Source organism: Aplysia californica, unplaced genomic scaffold, assembly GCF_000002075.1.
Source record: "Aplysia californica isolate F4 #8 unplaced genomic scaffold, AplCal3.0 scaffold00135, whole genome shotgun sequence".
Classification (NCBI taxonomy): domain Eukaryota; kingdom Metazoa; phylum Mollusca; class Gastropoda; order Aplysiida; family Aplysiidae; genus Aplysia; species Aplysia californica.
The window spans coordinates 235749-255056 of record NW_004797405.1 but is presented as its reverse complement, the minus strand read 5'-3'; the positions used below and the strand labels follow the sequence as shown (position 1 = coordinate 255056).

The window sequence follows — 19308 nt, the reverse complement described above, 5'->3', positions numbered from 1 at the left end:
GTGTGTGTGTGTGTGTGTGTGTGTGTGTGTGTGTGTGTGTGTGTGTGTGTGAAAAAATGACCATCAATACTGCCCTAGATAAGAGAGTGCTTTAGTCACCTGCATCCTGCGAAATACTGCTGGAGCGTGCGCGCTCGGGCGAGTCTGTCGTGTGCGTGTTACTGATGGTGGATGTGTACTTTGGCCGCGCACCCTCGCCCTGTGGCCAAGCTCTACCCTGAGCGTTGTCTTGAAGCTGAGCTGTTTGCGACAATGTTGCTGATGATGATGACAATGACGATGATGATGGCAATGATGAAGAAGGCGATGAGGAAGATGATGCCTGAGAACTGCTTGCTTGCGGGGGCGGTGCTGTTGGAGCCGTGCTGATGCCCATAGTGCTGGAGAGAGAAAGGAGAAAAAGTCTTTGTACAGGAAAAATATTGCAGTTTTGGTTTAAGTACAAATTTTACGGAACTTGAAACAAAATGAGGGTCATACAGGTCGAGCAGATTAGAGGTGTTACTAAAGAGTAACATACAAAGAAAAGATGGAGGAGAGATAGGGATGATAGATGTTTGATGGGAAAGAAGAAGCAAGCCACACTAGGACACCTGCCAATCACAAAACAGTGCTTCCACCAGCTGAAGCTGAAAAGTAAGGAAAATTCTGCCGGGGGCCTGGGACAGCGTCCTGGGTGGGGGTTCAGGGGGCGAAGCCCCCGAAGAAATTGAAATTTAGTGCTTTTAGAGGGTTGAAAATGGCATTTGGGAGCCTGTTTGAAGAGATTGCCTAGACTAGAGCACATAACATTTATTTTTTTACCAACATTTTGTCTTGTTTGATTTCTTCACCAACATATCTTTCCATTGCTGGCAATGTTTAAAAGCAGGTTCCCCTTTCATTGCTACTATAATTCAATTAATTAATTTGACGTCGCACCATTGATAGCAGGCAAACCTGGGAATAATAAATAGATGTACCATCACAATACAGTTGCGCAGCGGATACCCAAATTTTTTCTCAATTTTCACATCTGAATGTCGCCTGTCACAACCTCAGAACGCCCACTTCGATTTATTTTTTATTTTACCTACGGCTGGATCGGGCCGATCGCCCGACTCGATCGCCTGAAACTGAAAACAAACACGTTTGTTTTTGAGGCGACCGAGTCGGGCCAACAGCGCGATCGGCCGATCCCATCCGTAGTCTCGGAGTGGGCACCCGCGTATCAGCATTATTTCTTTCATTGCGGCCCGTATTGCCTTCACGTGCCGTAGAATCTTCGCATCGATAATTTCTCTAGATCTAGATCTAGACAAATTTGCAAAAAAAGTTTCTTTCTGACAGTAATTTTTTTGTCTAAGATCACAAGTCAATTTACTTGATCGACGCGCAGATTTTCCAGCCGCGGCAACAATCCGAAGACAGACAGAAGGAATGAGTGAATGATAGAAAGGAGGAAATTGGCACAAAAGGTTCGCCAGATTTTGATCCATCTGCAGGTAAAAAATGTACTGCCGACCAACCCGCAATGAATTCAAGGGACATAGTGGTATAATGGCTGATTGCAGGAAAAGCGCAATCTGGCAGGTTTCAATAACTTTAACTTGTTGCCGAGAGTATTACCGTAAATATCCGTAACTACAAGACGATAGGAAGGCGAGTACGGAATTTCGGCAGTCCTGCGCTGTCGCAGTTTTTTTACGGAGGGAGTTGACGATGAAGGAGGAACAAGTACGGAACTGGCAGAAAGTACGGATTTCCGTAAAAATACGGAAGAGTGGAAGCACTGACAAAACAAAGATTGTACAGTACTCCTTTTTGACAACCGTTTCAAACACAAACAAAGATTGTACAGTACTCTTTTTTGACAACTGTTTCAAAATAATAGCATCAAATCTATTACAAAAACTGCAGACAACATAAATGAAATAGAGTACGCAAATCATCGAAGCTTCGAAGCGTGAGCTCACTATTCATTATTTTCACACACCTCCGTCGAATTTTTTTCTTCTAATATAATAATATGATAAGCATAAAACCAGACCTAAGTTCTGCTATTCTACCAATGCTAGCTATTCACAGCGCCGTTGAATTTTTTTTTCTTATATGTGATAAGCCCAGACCTAACTTCCGCAATTCGAAGCGCCGTCGAATCATATTTCATGTGATAAGCCCAGATCTAACTTCCGGTATTCGAAGCGCCGTCAAATAGTTTTTTCTTATATATGATACACCCAGAACTAACTTTCACAATCTGAATCACTGTCAAATGGTTTTTTCTTATATGTGATAAGCCCAGAACTAACTTCTGCAATTCAAGAAGCCCAGATCTAACTTCTGCAATTCGACGCGTCGTTGAACGCCAGTCACTGAGCGCACATGTGTTGTTGTCGCATGCGCGCAGACAGTGCAACGTGTTGACATCACATCACCGTTTATAGCGCTTTTTCGAGTAGGGTTAGGGGAGCTCATTCATTGCGACAGCTAACTTCAAGGAAAAAACATTCGCGGCGGTTCAAGAGTCAAGTGCCCTTGCTTGAGCTGCACAGTGTAACGAGTGAATATTGAATAGTAAAAGATATTCTCTAAAGGATTGTTTTATAACTCTTGTAGGCTCCTTTTATCTCTCTGTCTCGTAACCATCAAATAAAGAGTATTTCTGTATATTTATCTTAATGATTTTAGATATAATGTACTCCAAATTTTCTGTTTGAGAAAAATGAGACGAAAATCTAGTATCTGTTAAAAAAAAATCGCACCGCATTCGAATGGCTCTGCCACGCTTCGGACAGCTGTGAATAGTGCAAAAATCATGAATGTCGAATAGTAAAGTCGAACGGGCACAGCTCTAGTAGGCATGAAAAAATTTGGAAATGAAAAAAACTGAGGGGGAACAAAGGTGTTCTCTCTTAACCCTCTGCGTGCGCGGTCGTGATGACTCATACCTCCCTTCCGTGCGCATCGCGACCACCGGTCGTGATCCAACACGAGTGTAGAAACTATACCGTTGACATAAGAATAGCCATTTTTTAAACTGCTGGTGACTAGTCTACCAGTGCAACGTATATTAGTGCCGCTGGCCGTGCATTTCGCAGTCAGGGATCTGTTTGGAGGTTTTTATCTGCAATTTTCTGGGATATTGTTTAGTTATCAAAATGTCGGATTCGTCAGCTGATTTAGACACAGATTTTCCAAACATTTTTCTGGAATCGGACGACAGTGATAAAGAGTTTGAAGGATTAGGTCCTCAAATAAAAGATTTAGATTTACGTGTGAATGATAAGATTTCCAAAGCAGATCTGTTACGAAAATGTAGGCAAGAGGACATGACCACCATAATAAAAAGGAGAAGATGAGGATGGATTGATGGAGAAGATGGAGATGTAGCTGCAAACAGTAGATTTTCCCCACACATCTGACTCACCCCATTTGGCTGGCCACCGTATTGTACTGCCCTATGAGCAGCATGGCCCCGTCGAGCAGGGCTTGTATGTCCCGCAGCCACTGCACCCGCGCCTCCACGTTGCCCCGCTCCACGCCCTCCATCGCCCGCAGCTCTTCCTCGCTCAGGCCCGACATAGGCACAGGGGGTGGTGGGAAACCTAAATCAGAAAAAGGGTTTGAGTTTTCTGTGATTTTTTTAACATATCGCGACCTCAGTGCTTTCCCGTCGTATCTCCATTTTTTTCAACTTTGAAAATGTGACTTCTTCTTAAGCTTACTTTTTGTTATGAACTGTTTTCACTGTCAAAAAAACTAGAGATACGACAAGAAAGCACTGAGGTCACGATGTGAAGTTGAACTTGTCCAAGACAACTATCCATTGCCGAGGAGATAAGGGATCATCTCAGACAGTGTCATTATAATATACCAAAAAAACCACCAAAAAAAACCCGCAAGGGAGGATGATGGAAGTGGTTGTTTGTACAGGTGACCGTCTTGGACAGGTGGTCGTTAGGGCAGGTTCAACTGGAATGGCAAAATTCCTTCACAGACAAAATCGACAAACAGTGGAAATACAAAAATGGACAAATGACGCAAGCAGCCATTTTAATAAATGTGTTATAATTTTTTTAAATAATAAAACACACAAACACAAATAGACCAAAAAACCACCAGGAGCGCTCAGAGTCTAAGTACTTTAATACGGATTGGGCGCTAAATAAATGCAATATATTTTTGTCGTAAAATACAGTGTCCTTACTGAAGGGTGAAAACATGGGTGGCATCATGGGTGGCATGAAGGGCATGGATCCCGGGAAAGGAGGAGCCATGCTGGCGAAAGGTGGCACGCCGGGAGTGGCGGTAGACGATGACGACGTCGTGGTGGAGGTGGAGGATGTTGAAGTAGAAGATGACGAAGCTGTGCCTGAAAGTGACGGAAAATTAGTCAGGTTACAAGACTCAAACAACACTTGTGCACATTTTTTCAACTAGCACAATCAGTGGTTGGCGGGTGCTCTGGTGTGGCTTGCTCCTTCTTTCCGGTTAAATATCTATCGTCCTTATCTTCCCTCCTTCTTTTTTGTGCGTGTTACTCTCTTGTAACACCTCTTATCTTCGGCACTTATATGACCTTATTGTGTTGCAAGCGTTGCGAAACTCTTACCAAGACAATCACCAAAATGCCAGTGTGGAGAAGTGGACCAAACTGTGGCACATATCCCCCAGCAGTGCAGGACACACAGAGTCCTAGGTCAGGAGACTAGACCTACAGGGGACCTGGCCAACCCCACTAACACTGCAGGAAAAGCTATATGGACCAACACAAGAACTGAGCAGGTGGGTCTAATTTATGATAGATATTCGACTTCAAAAGTGTGATGTGATCGAGAAGAAGAATAAGTCTTTTGTTTTTGTAAAGTGTTTTACAGCGCTCGCAACTGCATAAGGTCGTACGAGCACGCAAGAATAAGTCTAGTTCAAAACTTAGCTCAAGAGAAGCAAAGGTGAAAAATGGATGACTTCAGACTGGCCCACAAAGCATCACCATTTTGTGCGAAATAGCAAAAGAAAGGAAAAAAAGTATCATATATCACAGAATATTTTAAATACTATTACATTACAACTGACAAATTAGACCTGCTCTTCTCAGTGCAGAATGGAATCTCTGCCGACGATCCAAACTTGAATGATTTTGCTGTTATTAAAACCCACGCATGACTATCCAGGTAAATGCATATTTGCATGGAAATGTTCATTAAATTTTCACCCCACTCCCCCCCCCCCCAGGTCACAACAGTGTTGTACAACACCCGCCGCTGAGCTATCTGCCTGCCAAAACTACAGAGACAAGTTGTCTCAGTCTGACCTGCTTGGGCTTGTGTCTGCGCCTGTGAAGTGGGAGCTGCCCCACCGGCGGCCCCGGGCTGTTGCTGTTGTTGCTGCTGTTGTTGCTGTTGGGGCCATCCGAAGGGAGGAGGGACAGCCTGGCCTCCAGCATTGGGCGGCCACTGGAAGGGGAAGCCACCAAACATGCCTGGCACTGTAACAGAAAAAAAGAATGTTTTCAGGGTTTTTAAAAAAATTGTTTTAGTAAGAGTTTTGTGGCACTCGCAACACAAATATGTCATATTAGTGCCATAAACAGGATGATAATTATAAAGAACAACAATAATAACAACATCATAATAATAATTATAACAATAATGCATTTATATAATGCATACCCATGTTCTAAAGCATGCTCACTATGTGCTGAAGAACTAATTTTACCCCAGCAGTTTTTTACCTAAAACATTCAGAAACATTTTCGGCTTCCCTGGAAGTATACAGTGCAAGCTGTAGATTACAATGCACTAACACAGTAACAAGCTGACAAAATCTTTTGGGGTCTATAGACAATATATAATTCCTCCTGGGTGAAGTGTGGGAAATCTGTGTAAAGTGCCTATCCCAAAAACACAACATTGGAGAAAGCTGAGCCTCCAACCCCCCCCCCCCCCCCCCCCAAGGGCAGTGCTATTGACTGAAGTGTCTTTAGGCCATTCCCAAAGAGGGGGGGGGGGGGGGGGGGGAGACATTAACACGTTCTTATGCACAGTACAATTGTAAATGGGCTGATTTATCAATGTCATGCTCATACTGTGCCGGAACAACATAGGGGGAACTACTGCTTTTTCTTTCCTCATCCTTACTATCGTAATTTTTTTCCTCTACTTCTTTGGTATATTTGTCACTCTCTTGTAAACTGTTATTTCCAGGGTGCCTTGATAGTCGAAGCAGACCTGGAAAGATGAGCAGAGTAAGCCTGATTCCCCGTTTAGACTTCTCTGCTGACATCCACCCCTTGGCGCTCATATGACCTTATGCAATTGCGAGCGTCATAAAATGTTACTAAAACAAACAACCCCTGAGCCCGCAACCTCACAATCACAAGTCCAGTAATCTAACACATTCACCTAAACGAATGACAACTTCCTTTCCGCTTTAAAAAAACAAACAATTGTACAATTGTAGTAACACTGTCCAAGACGTCCATCTGTCTTGTGCAACCTCTCTGGATCGATCACAACATACAACTACAACCACTTAGTTCCTTGACAATGGAACTATAATAACATACAACCACTTATTTCCTTGACAATGTTTTTGGACAATTTCGACAGTAATTTTACATATAATATGAAGTATGAGTGGACACACACTGTTCCACCACTCAAAATAGGCTACTCATCGAGTGAAGCATTATTCAAAGCAAAAATTTCGAATTTGAAACTTGTTATCTCTCATTTGAAACTAGCTAGGTTTCATTAGAAAAATAACTACCGTAAAGTCCGCATAAATCAAAATCTGTTGAAACACTGGGCTTTGTTCATTCAACTGTGTTTTTGGTTTAGAGAGACTTCTCCAATAACAAAGGAAGAAAAAAATGTGAGATTCTGTTGTTTTTTTACCCCTTTTACCACTGTTTTCATATTAAGGGAAGACCCGGGTCGGCGATCCAAGGCAATATCCATACAATATTTCAAACTACCCAACTTTTGTTTTTTGCGGAAAAACATCCTTTGACATCTGTTCTATCGAGTCAAAATGAAGAAACTGTTGAAAAAACACCCTAAATGACCTAAAAGGGAGTTTGAAAAATGCAAATTGCTCTAGAAATCCTTTTAAAAATCCCTGTTCTTTCTGTTTTTCTCAAAATCTACTTTTTGACATATGTGACCTCCTGGGTGCAAGGAGTTTTCAAAAATATAGAAGCTAGAAGCTTCAGATTTGGTGTACATGTGCTTTAAGATCGATTCTGGGGATCTATGAAAGGGAATGGGGAAATATTGGTAACTTGAGGAAATATTCAATTTTTTTGTAATATGTACCCCAAAATTTCGTCAACTGACTCTAGGGGATCCAATGACTTTGGGCTCACTTTTTTAGTTTTAAAGATAGGTCAAAATCCTTATATAGATCCCAAGTTCATGTAGGTTTGTACTTGTGTGCCAAATTTCAGGCTGATAATTCAATATTTACTATGAAAATCGTCTGCACTAAGAAACTGGTTTGAAAATCCAAGATGGCCGCCACAGAGACCCATTTTTCAGAAAAATTGAACCAATTCACCCCTAGTACATCCTATTTACCTATGAACTTCTTGCACAATTACATGAAATTGAATAAACGTCATTCGTTTAGAAAATTTTTCCAGGAGTGTACGTCTCCCCTTAACTGTGTTTGATTGAAGTTTACTTCACTGTTGTTAGTTCTCCTTTGAAACTTACTGTTGTTGAAAGGGTTTTGGTTGTCCGCGGGTGGCTGCGCTGGCTGCGCCTGCTGTTGCTGCTGTTGTTGCTGAGCCTGCTGCGCAGCGGCTGGCCTTGGCATGCGCAGCACCTCCAGCCTGCACGTGGGGCACGTCTGCTGTCGCTGGAACCACGAGCGCAGGCAGCTGGTGTGGAAGATGTGGTTGCAGGGCAGCTTCTTGCAGTTTGTTGTCATCTCCTCGCGGCAGATGATGCACACGTTGTCGCCAGAGCTCAGCTCCTCCGGCGTGGCGTCCGGGTACCTGGCAGGTAACAAATGGCAAGGTCGTCTTTTTAGTTAAGTTTTAGTAAGGTTTTACGGCGCCTGCAACTGCATAATATATATTTTTTTTTTTTACAGTAGAGGCTTTTACGGCGCTCGCAACTGCATAAGGTCATATGAGCACCAAGGGGTGGGTGTCAACAGAGTCAACTGCATAAGGTCATATGAGCGCCAAGGGTTGGATGTCAACAGAGAAGTCAAAACAAAGAGTCAGGCTTACTCTGCTCACCTCTCTAGCCTCAACAGCACAAGGTCTGTTTCGACTATCAAGAGGGTGACAAACACACAAAAGAAGTAGAAGAAAAATGACGATAGTAAAGATGAGGAAAGAAAAAGCAGCAGCTCCCCCTATGTTGTTCCAGCAGAGTAGCATGACATTAATAAATCAGCCCATTAACAATTCTACATGTTAATGTCTCCCCTTTGGGAACGGCTTAAAGACACTTCATTCAGTAGCACTGCCCAGGGGGGGTGGGGGGGGGGGGGGAAGGTCGTCTCTTAGTGGGAGGTGTCTCAAAAATAATAATTATAATGAAAAACATTTGTAAAGCTTATATCCCCGCTCAACAGCCAGCTCTATATGTTTTGCTATCTACATGTGTTTCACACATGGGCACACACAAAGATGGAGATGGAAAAGACAACTTTTGGCACTTCAGGACCAGGTCTCAGTAAGGAACCAGTCACAAATTTACACAACCAGTTTAGTTTTAATTAGAGTTTTACAGCACTTGCAACACAATAAGGTCATATAAGTGCTGAAGAATAGATGTGAACAGAGTAACATACACAAAAAAGAAAGAGGAGAGATAAGGACGATAGATGTTTGATAGGAAAGAAAGAGCAAACCACACCAGAGCACCCACCAACCACCTACTTACACAACCAACACTTGTTTGTTTTAATTTCTAAATTTCAAAAAAGGGTAGAAGCAAAGTAAGAAAGAGAAAATATTCCCCTTTTGATATGAAGATTTAAAAAAAGAAAAAAACCCACCAAAAAAAATATGCTACAAATCATTAACAAAGAGGTGGATGGACTTTTCATTTCCACTGGGATAACAGAGGAGACGTCCATTCATAACTACTAGTGACGTAAACATGAGCACTACTCATAAAAGAAAAGAAAATCAACTGACGATTAAATCGTCTGTATCATCCGTCAACTGATCAGATGTACTCAGCCCAAAATTTGAGAAATATTTTTGATTGCAATTTCTCAACCTGAGGTACCAAGTTGCACATGCTCTTGAAATATTTTGTTGAAATTCAAATTCTAAATGTTCAACAACAAAAAAGCAAGAAAAGAATCATACTTTGGACACAGATTTTAAAAGAAAGAAACAGTTTTTTTCCTCTCTCCTAAAAAAATGTTGCTTTCTGGGCATACAACAGTTAAACATCTAGCCAACAATGTTACCTTTTCAAAAGCACTACAATGTCAGGGCCTCATTAACTCACCAAGTCCTAACTTTGATATTATCGGTATGCGCACGCAACGCTCCTACTCTAACGCCAACAACATTGGTATGGAAAATATGGCTCTCTAGACCGTAAACACTACTTTTGTGTGAAGCAGACTATAGGCTAGCCAGAAAAGTAACCATTTTTCGTTTGAAACAGACTGTGACCAGAAGTGCGGGCCTAAATTTAGAACAAAGAAAGCTACATTCGTGAACTACGTCAGGGGATGCGAAATTTGAGGGCACTTCCTTTCTTTGCTTCTTGTTTACTTTTTGACTCTGAATATAGACGTTCTTCCTCGTAGCATTGCATAAACACTATGACATATTTTGCCTTCAAATTTCCAATACACACGCATAAAGGTTTGAATAAAATGTGTACCACATTTGGATAGGACATGTTAAAATGTAGGGGGGGGGAAGTATTTTTTAAGTAGTAAAAATCTCTAGGGAGAGCTGACAACCTGGAAGTGTAGGCCTATGGTTGAGGGAGTAAAGACAATAATGGCGTTTCAAACACATGGCACTGGTAATGCCTTAACATTAATTAAACTCAAGACTTCCCTAAAGGCAAAAATGATTCAACTTACAGGGTATTCATGTTTCTGATAGCTCTGCGAGACAGGATAACATCCTGGGCTGCCTTCTGGAATGCTCTGTGGAAAATGCGCAAAAAAAGGAAACCATCTTAAAAATTAATACATCGGAAACCATTTCATATTCTTTCCCAAAAAGGAACATTACACACAACTTCAAATTACATAACACTAATACAACTTTTTACATTAAAAAATTACTGTTAATAATTATTTCTAAAAAAATCAAAACACCACAAAAACATACATGAGAGAAAAAATCATACTTTTCTAAGAGATAAAAGCAAATGGCAAACAGGAATCAGAAACTTGAGCTAGAAAAAAAAGATGACAAGTCCTACCCTCATCTTTCTACCTCACCATGCGCATCAGATTATACTTTTCCATTATTCTATATTAAACTTAACAATATGAAAAAAGTATAATCCCTTTTGATTAAACAATCAATATTTATCATCAGGAAAAGGGTGGCAGATTTCTTTAGCATAAAACTAGACAGTGAACTAACCTGACAGTAAGGTACATGGGCCTGATGGCAAACAATGGGAAGGTGTGGACTTTGATCATGATGAACACAAAGGCAATATACAACACAACTCTGATTAAACCTGTAGATAAAATGTGAAAAATATAATCTTGAAATTTACGTCTTCTTGAAAATGATATTCATATATTCATTGCATCACATGTAACAGCAGCTGGTGATTCAAGCGAAGAACTATACATCATCAATACATATATGACAGTAGCATTTTTAAAATTTTGGTACCATATATAGATAAATGCCTTCAGCACGGACACAAATGACTAAAAGACCTACACTGCATTGGTAAAAGAGAAATGAAAATACTGAAGCATTCTGAGATGTACATTGATGCTCATATTAATAACAATATTGATAATGATAATAATAATGAAAATAATTAAAATTTAAAAAATAATAATAATAATAATAATATTATAATGGAGCTAAGCCCGTTTGGGGGGTCAGTATAAACATTTTACACAGGTGCCTATAAAATCTACAAAAATATGATTCAGACGAGAATTGTCCCAAAGGGTTACGTGGGCATATTTTCAAAGTTCAGAAACTACCTTTTGATTTTTCAGGTTTGATGGTTTTTCCTGTAAATCGAAGCTCTCAGATGTTTTCACTCTGCCCATAGCCATTTCATATTTTAAAAGGTACTACTTCCGTTTCATATTGTGCTTCTTCGAGCGAGTGAGTAGTTCGCAAGAACAGAAGTGCGGATGATAATAATCTTATTAGATCTATCTATATATATAAAAGTGGACTTGAGAGGATTTGTGCACAAACTCCTCCCTTATTACCTAACCCACACCTTTGAAATTTTGCAGGCGTCCACAGCATCCATGTGATTAGGACCTAACTTTAACAAATCCATGCAAACTGCTTTCCCCTATTTTTCCAAAATGCTTTGTTTCATCCACACAGAGTTCTAATCTTGGGAAAGTCTGTTTTCTAAGACACCATTGTAAGCAAGTGAGGTTTCCGTTCACTAACTGCATGCATTGATTCCACACCTTTGAAATTCTGGAGTGTACAACCATGAAAGCGGAATAGAGAATCAGTCTATACATCTATTATATATTTGGCAACTTGGAAACATGTGTGTCACTTTTCTCTCAAGATTTATTGCTCCATTCCAGTAGAGTGTAACTATGACTTTCAGTTGATGTTAATGCACCAATCGTTCCTTTCAACGAAAAGGGGCCCAGCTAGTAATTATAATAATAATGATAACAACAACAACAACAATAATAACAATGATAATAATAATAATAATAGTTTGCCCTGTCATGAACTTGATATTCAAGAAGGAAGAGAAGGTAGCCAGTATGGTAAAGAGAGAAAGAGTAAAGGAAACAATATCAAGCAAACTTGTAATGATCAGAAACGCCACAACTCATCTCAAGCAGTCATCATAACACACAACTATCATAACAGAAAGTCATTGTCCTGGTTAGATAAAAGGCTAGTGGAAAGTTGACTGACCCATGATAAGCTCTGAGTAGAGCAGATAGACGGCCTTGTTGTCCCAGGGGTTCTGGCTCTGCAGGTCAATGGCGTGCAGCACGTACTTGATAAAAATCATCAGCACCACCGTGAAGAGAATTTCATACTGCCGACGAGAAATGTAAATTCCAGTGTTGAAACATGTACATTATCTACCTTTATCCTGGATCGATAACAACAACATCTAACTTTATCAATTCTTATAGCATGCATACCTGTGGATGTACATGAAGTTCTCTATCTTGATTATATTTCCAACGATTTCTTACATATGCAAAATCATAACCTTAGGTTTTAGTAAAAGTTGTACTGCACTTGCAACACAATAAGGTCATATAAGTGCCTAAGATTAGAGGGGTTACAAGAGAGTAACAAACGCAAAAAAGAAGGAGGAGAGATAACGACGAAAGATGTTTGATAGGAAAGAAGAAGCAAACCACACCAGAGCTCCCGCCAATCACCCACAAAATAATAAAAGTACTTTCATGTCACTGCTTAGTGTTAATGATGGATCAGTTATTAAATGTTTGCACAACCATCGTACAGAGCAACACAGAAGCAGCCATTTCGAAACCACATTACAAGAGGTGGAAATTTTCAAAACTGAAAAACTGAGTTGAATGCAAAAATATACCACAGAAACCTAGTGAGATTTCCAGAAAGCATAAAAAGAGCATAATATAAGTACAAACTTGGAATTCAATCCACAAAACATGATATCAACAGTCAAAACACAAAACTAAGAAATGAAGAACATTCTGTTGACATATTTCGTGCTATAAGAGCCAGATCCACTTATCATGATTTTGGCGCCAAATTTATTTTTTTTTGCTTCACCAAACGAAAGCGCTTAACATGGGCTTCATTTCTGTATAATTTTCATGGAGTTCCTCGCCTTAAAATAGCTATAAAAAGCAAAGAACTGTTTCACTTATAAATCATAGCTGTTTTCTTCCAAATTAGCTCATCTTGAGATAAGCGGAATGGATTTCAATACGGTTACAAAATTGTTACAACCTGGATGATGCAACAAGATTTACTACTGAACCGACAGTAAAGGCAAAAATTCCTGAATCGCTTATGATACGCTTTTAGGGCTTGATCGTTTCCGGGGTGTTGATCATTCAGACATACCTACATTAATCCGTTTTATGTTCCTCCTGAAAAATTCGCAAAAACCTAGATACGTGGAACTGGCTCTTACAGGACCATTTATTGAATTGCGTCGTAAGCAACAACAACTCAGTAATTGGGAAACACACACACAAAAAAAAAAAAAAAAAAAAAAAAAAAGGACCAAAAAATAAAGATCTTTGTACTAAGTGCGGATAACAACATAAGGCAAACAAGACAAAAAAAGGTCATGAAAAGCAGTTTCAAGCTCATATAATTATTTGCTCAATCAGCAATGAATAGATTTTCTCCCAAGATCAATACCATGCATACCTCAAAGCCAAACACTAGTTGCACCGAGGGTCCCTTCAACAAAGTGGAGTAAAAAGCATGCCTCACAAACATGATGTCCAGGAAGCCCAACACAAACATGAGAGCTGAAAAATATATTTCATAAAATTGATTTTCAAAGTAATAATAGGTATTCAAGTTGGACTAACAAAAATCTACTGATCTCTTTACTATATACATGCTCTGATGATGTTCACATGAATTTTTTTTTAAGTATTTGACATACGTTTTTTTAAGCTTTAGGTTTAAAACAATAGTACCAATAGAAAGTTATGTATATATTTTCACTCCACGATTTCTCTAAATTAGAGCCAGAGCACAGATTATGCCAAATAAAAAGCTCACGAGTGATTTCAAAACTTCATAATCTTTCCAAAAACTAACAAAACTGCTCTCGGAACATAATTCTTAACAATTCTGAAGAAAATGCCATTTTCTGCGCCCATAAAAATAGATTTTTTTTCATATATGTACATACACAATGCTCTCAGGTGGAACAGCCACGATATTGCTGGGCTCCTCTCCATCTAGAAAGAAAAAACAAACAAACAATGTCACAAAATCATTAGACAGCCTAATATAAATACAATACAAGACCACAACAGTTAAAAGCTTACGGGTAACCACTGCCATTTTTCTTGTGATGATGAGACCCCCTGAGAACAATGGCAGTATGTCTCACAGACTGTTCATTAAATGTAAAGGGGGAAATAAATATGCTGTGAAACTTAAATGTCAGAGGAAATTCAGTACCGGCAATTACAATAATTACATGATCATGTGTCACACTGATATAAGCCCCAACTGGACAGATTATTGAGTAAAAAGTTAGGGGCCACATTAAAACTATGTCCAACTTGCCCCACATAATAGGAGTGGAAAAAAATATTGCGAATGCATAGAAAAAAAGTATTGATATCAGGCATATATGCACCTCCTTGAGAAACTCAACTTACACAAAGTAAACACGATTCATATGAAGATCCATAACATTAGATGCATGCAGTTAACCATGTAATTTTTGGGCAATACTAATTTCGAATGTTTTAACTACTTAAAAGAAAAAGCAATTTAATACAAATATACATGAAAGGACTTTAAAAAAACAACACTTTTTTAAAAAACAGTCACTGGATAATACTCACATAGTCTATTCTGTCCTCGGCCAACCAATGGAAACATTTCAGGAACAGAAGTAGAGTGAATAGGGCTACAAAACGAGGGCTGAAATCATCCCTGAACACAGTGAAGGCAAGGCAAGTCTCAGTGACCGCATACCAGGAGCGTTCTATCAAATGCTGGTAAAAAGGAGAAAAAAAGAGAGAGTCATGGAGAGTTTGATTAAAAATACGCATGCAATTATAAGACATAATTAATATAAATCTCAGAAGCAAAATCTATGACCACAGAATCAAAACAGAAATCTCTTCTATTAGAACTAGAGAAGATGAAAATCTTACTAAATATTATTAAGTCAACATTAGAAATCCTTTTTAAATGTTACATCAGACTGTTATCACTATCTATCGAATCTTGTGTAACGGCCATTTGTCCAAGGTAATAACTTGTACAAATGACCACCCCCACCCCTTGCTTTAGTTTTAGTACTTTTAAAGCACTTGCAAAACAATAAGGTCATATAAGTGCCGAAGATTAAAAGTGTTACAAGAGAGTAACAAACACAAAAAAGGAGGAGAGATCAGGACGATAGATGTTTGGTAGAAAAGAAGGAGAAAACCACACCAGAGCACCTGCCAACCACCCACTCTACCCCTTGCATTTTTTAAAATATGTTATGACACTGTCCAAGATGTCCACCTGTCTAAGACAGGCATTTTTTTCCCTCAACTATGGTTGGCCATCCCAGACAATTTCAACTATATTCACTTTATATGATAGTCTTCAGTTAAAATCCCAACAATTTCATATCTTTCAATTGCTTTTATGAGAAGCAGTTAGCTACATTTTTTATGATGAAAGCAAGATAAATTCCTCTTGATTTACCTCCATTTCAGCATCCCGGAGCTGGCCAAAGAACAGAGCTCTCAGCATCTTGCCAGTGAGGACCACAAACACAAGAGCCTGGATGTAGAGGACCTGTTCACAAACAGAGAATATAATATAAGCTTAACACACAAGTAAGGTCGTCTTCATTTCAGAAAATCAAAACATCTTAAAGTTGAAAGACAAGACACATACATGTAACTTTCAAGGTGGGCGATGCATTTTCAGAAATCATGTACAGTCAAACTCCCTTATTACTATTAAAACGGACACTTGTATACAACAGAAATTTCATAACGGAATTCCCCTGCTCCCCCTTCAATAAATTCCTCTTTAATTACATCTATGGAAACCTTCTCAAATTGGAAACAGACAGAAAAATCCTTTTCCTTTCAGAGGGTTTTAACCTATCTATGATGAAAAACGCTTTGCCCGCTCAACCCTTATTTGAAACAGAGCTCTTTAGTACTTAAGTTAGGTTCCATCATCTCTGCACTTTATGCCACGCCGCTGAGCCGTTTTAGGAAGGCTGTTATCCCATCCATGTCAGTAGTCTTACAGGGAGGCGTGAAGTTTTAACCACTTTTTGCCGACCAAACATGATCTCACCTGGAACGGACTGGCCCTCTGGAACATCCACCCCCCACCCCCAAATCATGTCCTAAGACAGGAATTTTCTTTTGGCTCCCTTGCGATTCCGTCTTGGACTGGTTCGACTGTATTTATAAAGACTGGACATTACAACAAATTAGGTCACTGGTTCACGCACAGTGTGTCAGTTTAATATATCATGAGGGGAACAAAAGGGAGATCTGAATTCAACTTTTACTACTCATTAATAGTTTCAATGAGTAAAGCGCACAACATTTCAATTAGTTTTGGGGGTTTTTTGCCTTTTTTAAACATAGAATTTTTATTCTCCCATTGTCATTGACACAGCTTTAGATCATTTAGGAGACGGGCTTCGACCCTGCCTGTGAGCGGTAACCAGGGCTGAGAGGGATACAACGTCCCAGGAGAGAAAGACTGAGATATTCTATAAACTTCCCCCACTCTAGTATTGAACTCGGATCTCCTGTGTTTAAGAACAAAGCACCTAACCACTATACAACAGACACCAGTAATTAGTTTTGTCAAGAGGCAAGCAGAAAGAACCTAACACAGTATCAAATACCCTTTAAAAAAAATGCAAAGTGTACATTTTTTATCAGTGTAAAGAAAAAGAAGAACAATGCCAAAACAAGACAATCAGATTTAAAACCAAGGCAGAAAAAGAATGAAATCAAAACAATCAGAAATAACAGTTTTCTCAAGTGTCACTCAATTTATATCTTCTATTCCCTCTGTTGTTCAATCTCATTTTCGGCATTATGTCATGTTGCATCTGCTTTTTCTTTGGGCAGAAGTTATCGTTATCACATTGAAAAAAAACGAGTCAATTCCCTTGACAGCCATATTTGGTCCTAGGTCAGCGTGACGGTGGATATAGGCCTCACATTATATTAATACTTGAAAAGAAGACGAAAACACACATTGCTCTTTTGCCTGCCTGCGGAGAACTGATTTTATTGTTCTTTATTTTACACTGAAATCTTGTGTGATTTCAAAACGAGACAAAATGTGACGTATCAAGAAGGGGAAATAATTGTGATATTAAAGAATCGTTATTTCAACATTTGCAAAATAGTTCATTCCCATTTTTACATTTCATAACATCAGTCATACATTGCAGTCACCATGCTGAAAATAGTGCTGTGGAATTTTTTCTATTTTATATCAGTCAACTCATCATATTCTTTCACTTTACTTTTCTGATCCAACAGCCATCTGAGTTCGAACCCTTTGCTCAACAGCTGGATCGTGCTCGCCAAATCTGAGAGTGACGATTTGCGATTTAGTCGGCTTCAAAGAATCGCGAGTACGCGAGCGCTCGTGGAACCGTGGCGGAACACTGACTGAAACGGAACAGTGTCATATCAACGCCATTTGACAAGCGCGAGTCCCACTCTTGTTGTCCCCGCCATCCCCCCCCCCCCCCAAACCCTTCGTTGAGCTGCTCTTCTACTGACCTCGATTAGCGACCCCGAAATTTACCCCCTCCCCCACCCCATGATTCACTACAATAATGTCTCCATAAAATTCCTTCTGTCTATTGGTTGGACCCCATGCATTTTGTTTTAATAGGGGGGTTGGACTATACTATCTTTTGTAAAATAAGGGGAGCCATACTAAGTGTTCCGTTCTTGCGCTCGTGACTCAGCAGTAGGTTACTTAGCCTGCACTTTGGTGTAGAACCAACACAGGCAATTCTAGAAGTAGGCCTAGAAGGTCACAAACGCACACAAACTCAAGCAGAAATTCACATCATATCGGGGAACATAAATCGGGGGATGGGGGTCAGGAAAAGACACACACACACACTTGACAAACACACCACACACACAGAGGTGAACGCACAACACTGAGCTCTCGAGCACAATAAGCTAGATCTACCTACAAATGCAAAAGAGCTCCAATTTACTCGGTGGCAATTGACAAAAAGTCAATTTTTGTCAATTGCCACAGCGTCACTCGGTGGCAATTGACACTACCTTTAGCCTTTAGTTTTAGATTTTAGTGACTGATCTGCAGCAAACTATGACAATAGCCTACGCAGTTTGACCCTCCAAAGCTGTGCATCTGTGTGTGGAAGTGCGTCTCCGAATATAGGTCCTGGGTGCTTACCAGAGACGTCTTCGAATATCTTAGTGCCGAATGAATCAGTCATCAATGATTGATGAGAACTGTCATGAGGACAGAGATTGAGAAGAAAGATCATGCTAAAAGCGGAAGTTGAAAGAGAACAAGAAGTTTTTTTTGATTTTTTTAAGTGTTGCCACGGGCTAATGAGGGCATTCGTGCATAGGCAACACAATTGACCACAGGCCACAGATATTGAGATGTCATTATGCATGATACTGATAGCAGTAGCAGGATCTACTTACGGCCATTGATGGATTCGACTTCGTAATATAAACAACCGAAGGATAAAACTGTTTTTTCTGATAATATGCATTTCCTATAACGGTAGCAGTGAGCGCTAGGCTCAACCCCGTGAGGAGGAAGGATCTCATTTTCCCCTCCAGTTTGAACGTTTTGATTGAACGCCGGGTTCCTTCCTTTCACCGGATCGGAAAATAGTGATTTGGGTGACGTGCAAACAAGATGGTGGTCCAATGTTTACGTCAGATTTAGGTCACGATACTTTAAAAATAGAAACGTCTCGTGTCCTTGCTTCAACTTGGTTGCTTCGTACTTTCGCGATTTTCATAGATAGATCTAGAATCTAGATCTCTTGCCTAGTTTAATGTTAGCTCTCACTGAATTTTTGTAGAAGCTATAAATTACCTCTAATCAAGAAAATCACTCGTCTTTCTTAGTCAACAAACCATAATTCTTACCAAAGATAAGGCTCAGAGCGCTTTAAACAAAATTTTGCTTTACAAATCATCAGGCAGCCAACATAATTTTCTTGAGTCTAGAGAAACCTAAACTTCAAAGAGGTTATATATAATAGTACTAGAGGTCACAGCTGTGACGTCATTCATGTAAGCCCACTTTGGCTGTGCGGGCCCAATTAGCTCGCTTTGTCGCCATTTTTTTAGAGGATTAGAAACAGCGCTGTCACTCTGCGCGTCCCTCGCAACGCCTAGGTCCTCATAAAGTTTGAAACTGAGCTTTTATTGCAAATTTTCTTTTGT

The 19308-nt window shown here is 39.7% G+C and overlaps 1 protein-coding gene across 2 annotated transcripts in view; it reads right to left on the bottom strand.

Annotated features, from left to right (window-relative positions):
- LOC101847868 (E3 ubiquitin-protein ligase synoviolin B) overlaps positions 1-18817 on the bottom strand; it is a 20162-nt gene extending 1345 nt beyond the window's left edge. Inside the window, exons 1-13 of one of the 2 annotated variants that reach the window (XM_035969293.1) lie at positions 18553-18817; positions 15569-15661; positions 14710-14862; positions 14043-14091; positions 13547-13650; positions 12080-12206; positions 10571-10670; positions 10057-10122; positions 7701-7984; positions 5297-5470; positions 4190-4354; positions 3410-3587; positions 100-365 (exon numbers count right to left, since the gene is read on the bottom strand). In XM_035969293.1, the coding sequence (XP_035825186.1) occupies positions 100-365; positions 3410-3587; positions 4190-4354; positions 5297-5470; positions 7701-7984; positions 10057-10122; positions 10571-10670; positions 12080-12206; positions 13547-13650; positions 14043-14091; positions 14710-14862; positions 15569-15661; positions 18553-18681 (1888 nt within the window). In that variant the 5' untranslated portion in view covers positions 18682-18817. Of the gene's footprint in view, positions 1-99; positions 381-3409; positions 3588-4189; positions 4355-5296; positions 5471-7700; positions 7985-10056; positions 10123-10570; positions 10671-12079; positions 12207-13546; positions 13651-14042; positions 14092-14709; positions 14863-15568; positions 15662-18552 lie in introns of both variants that reach the window. The other variant, XM_005096683.3, reaches the window with a different exon arrangement.
- Between the last annotated feature and the right edge of the window lie 491 nt (positions 18818-19308).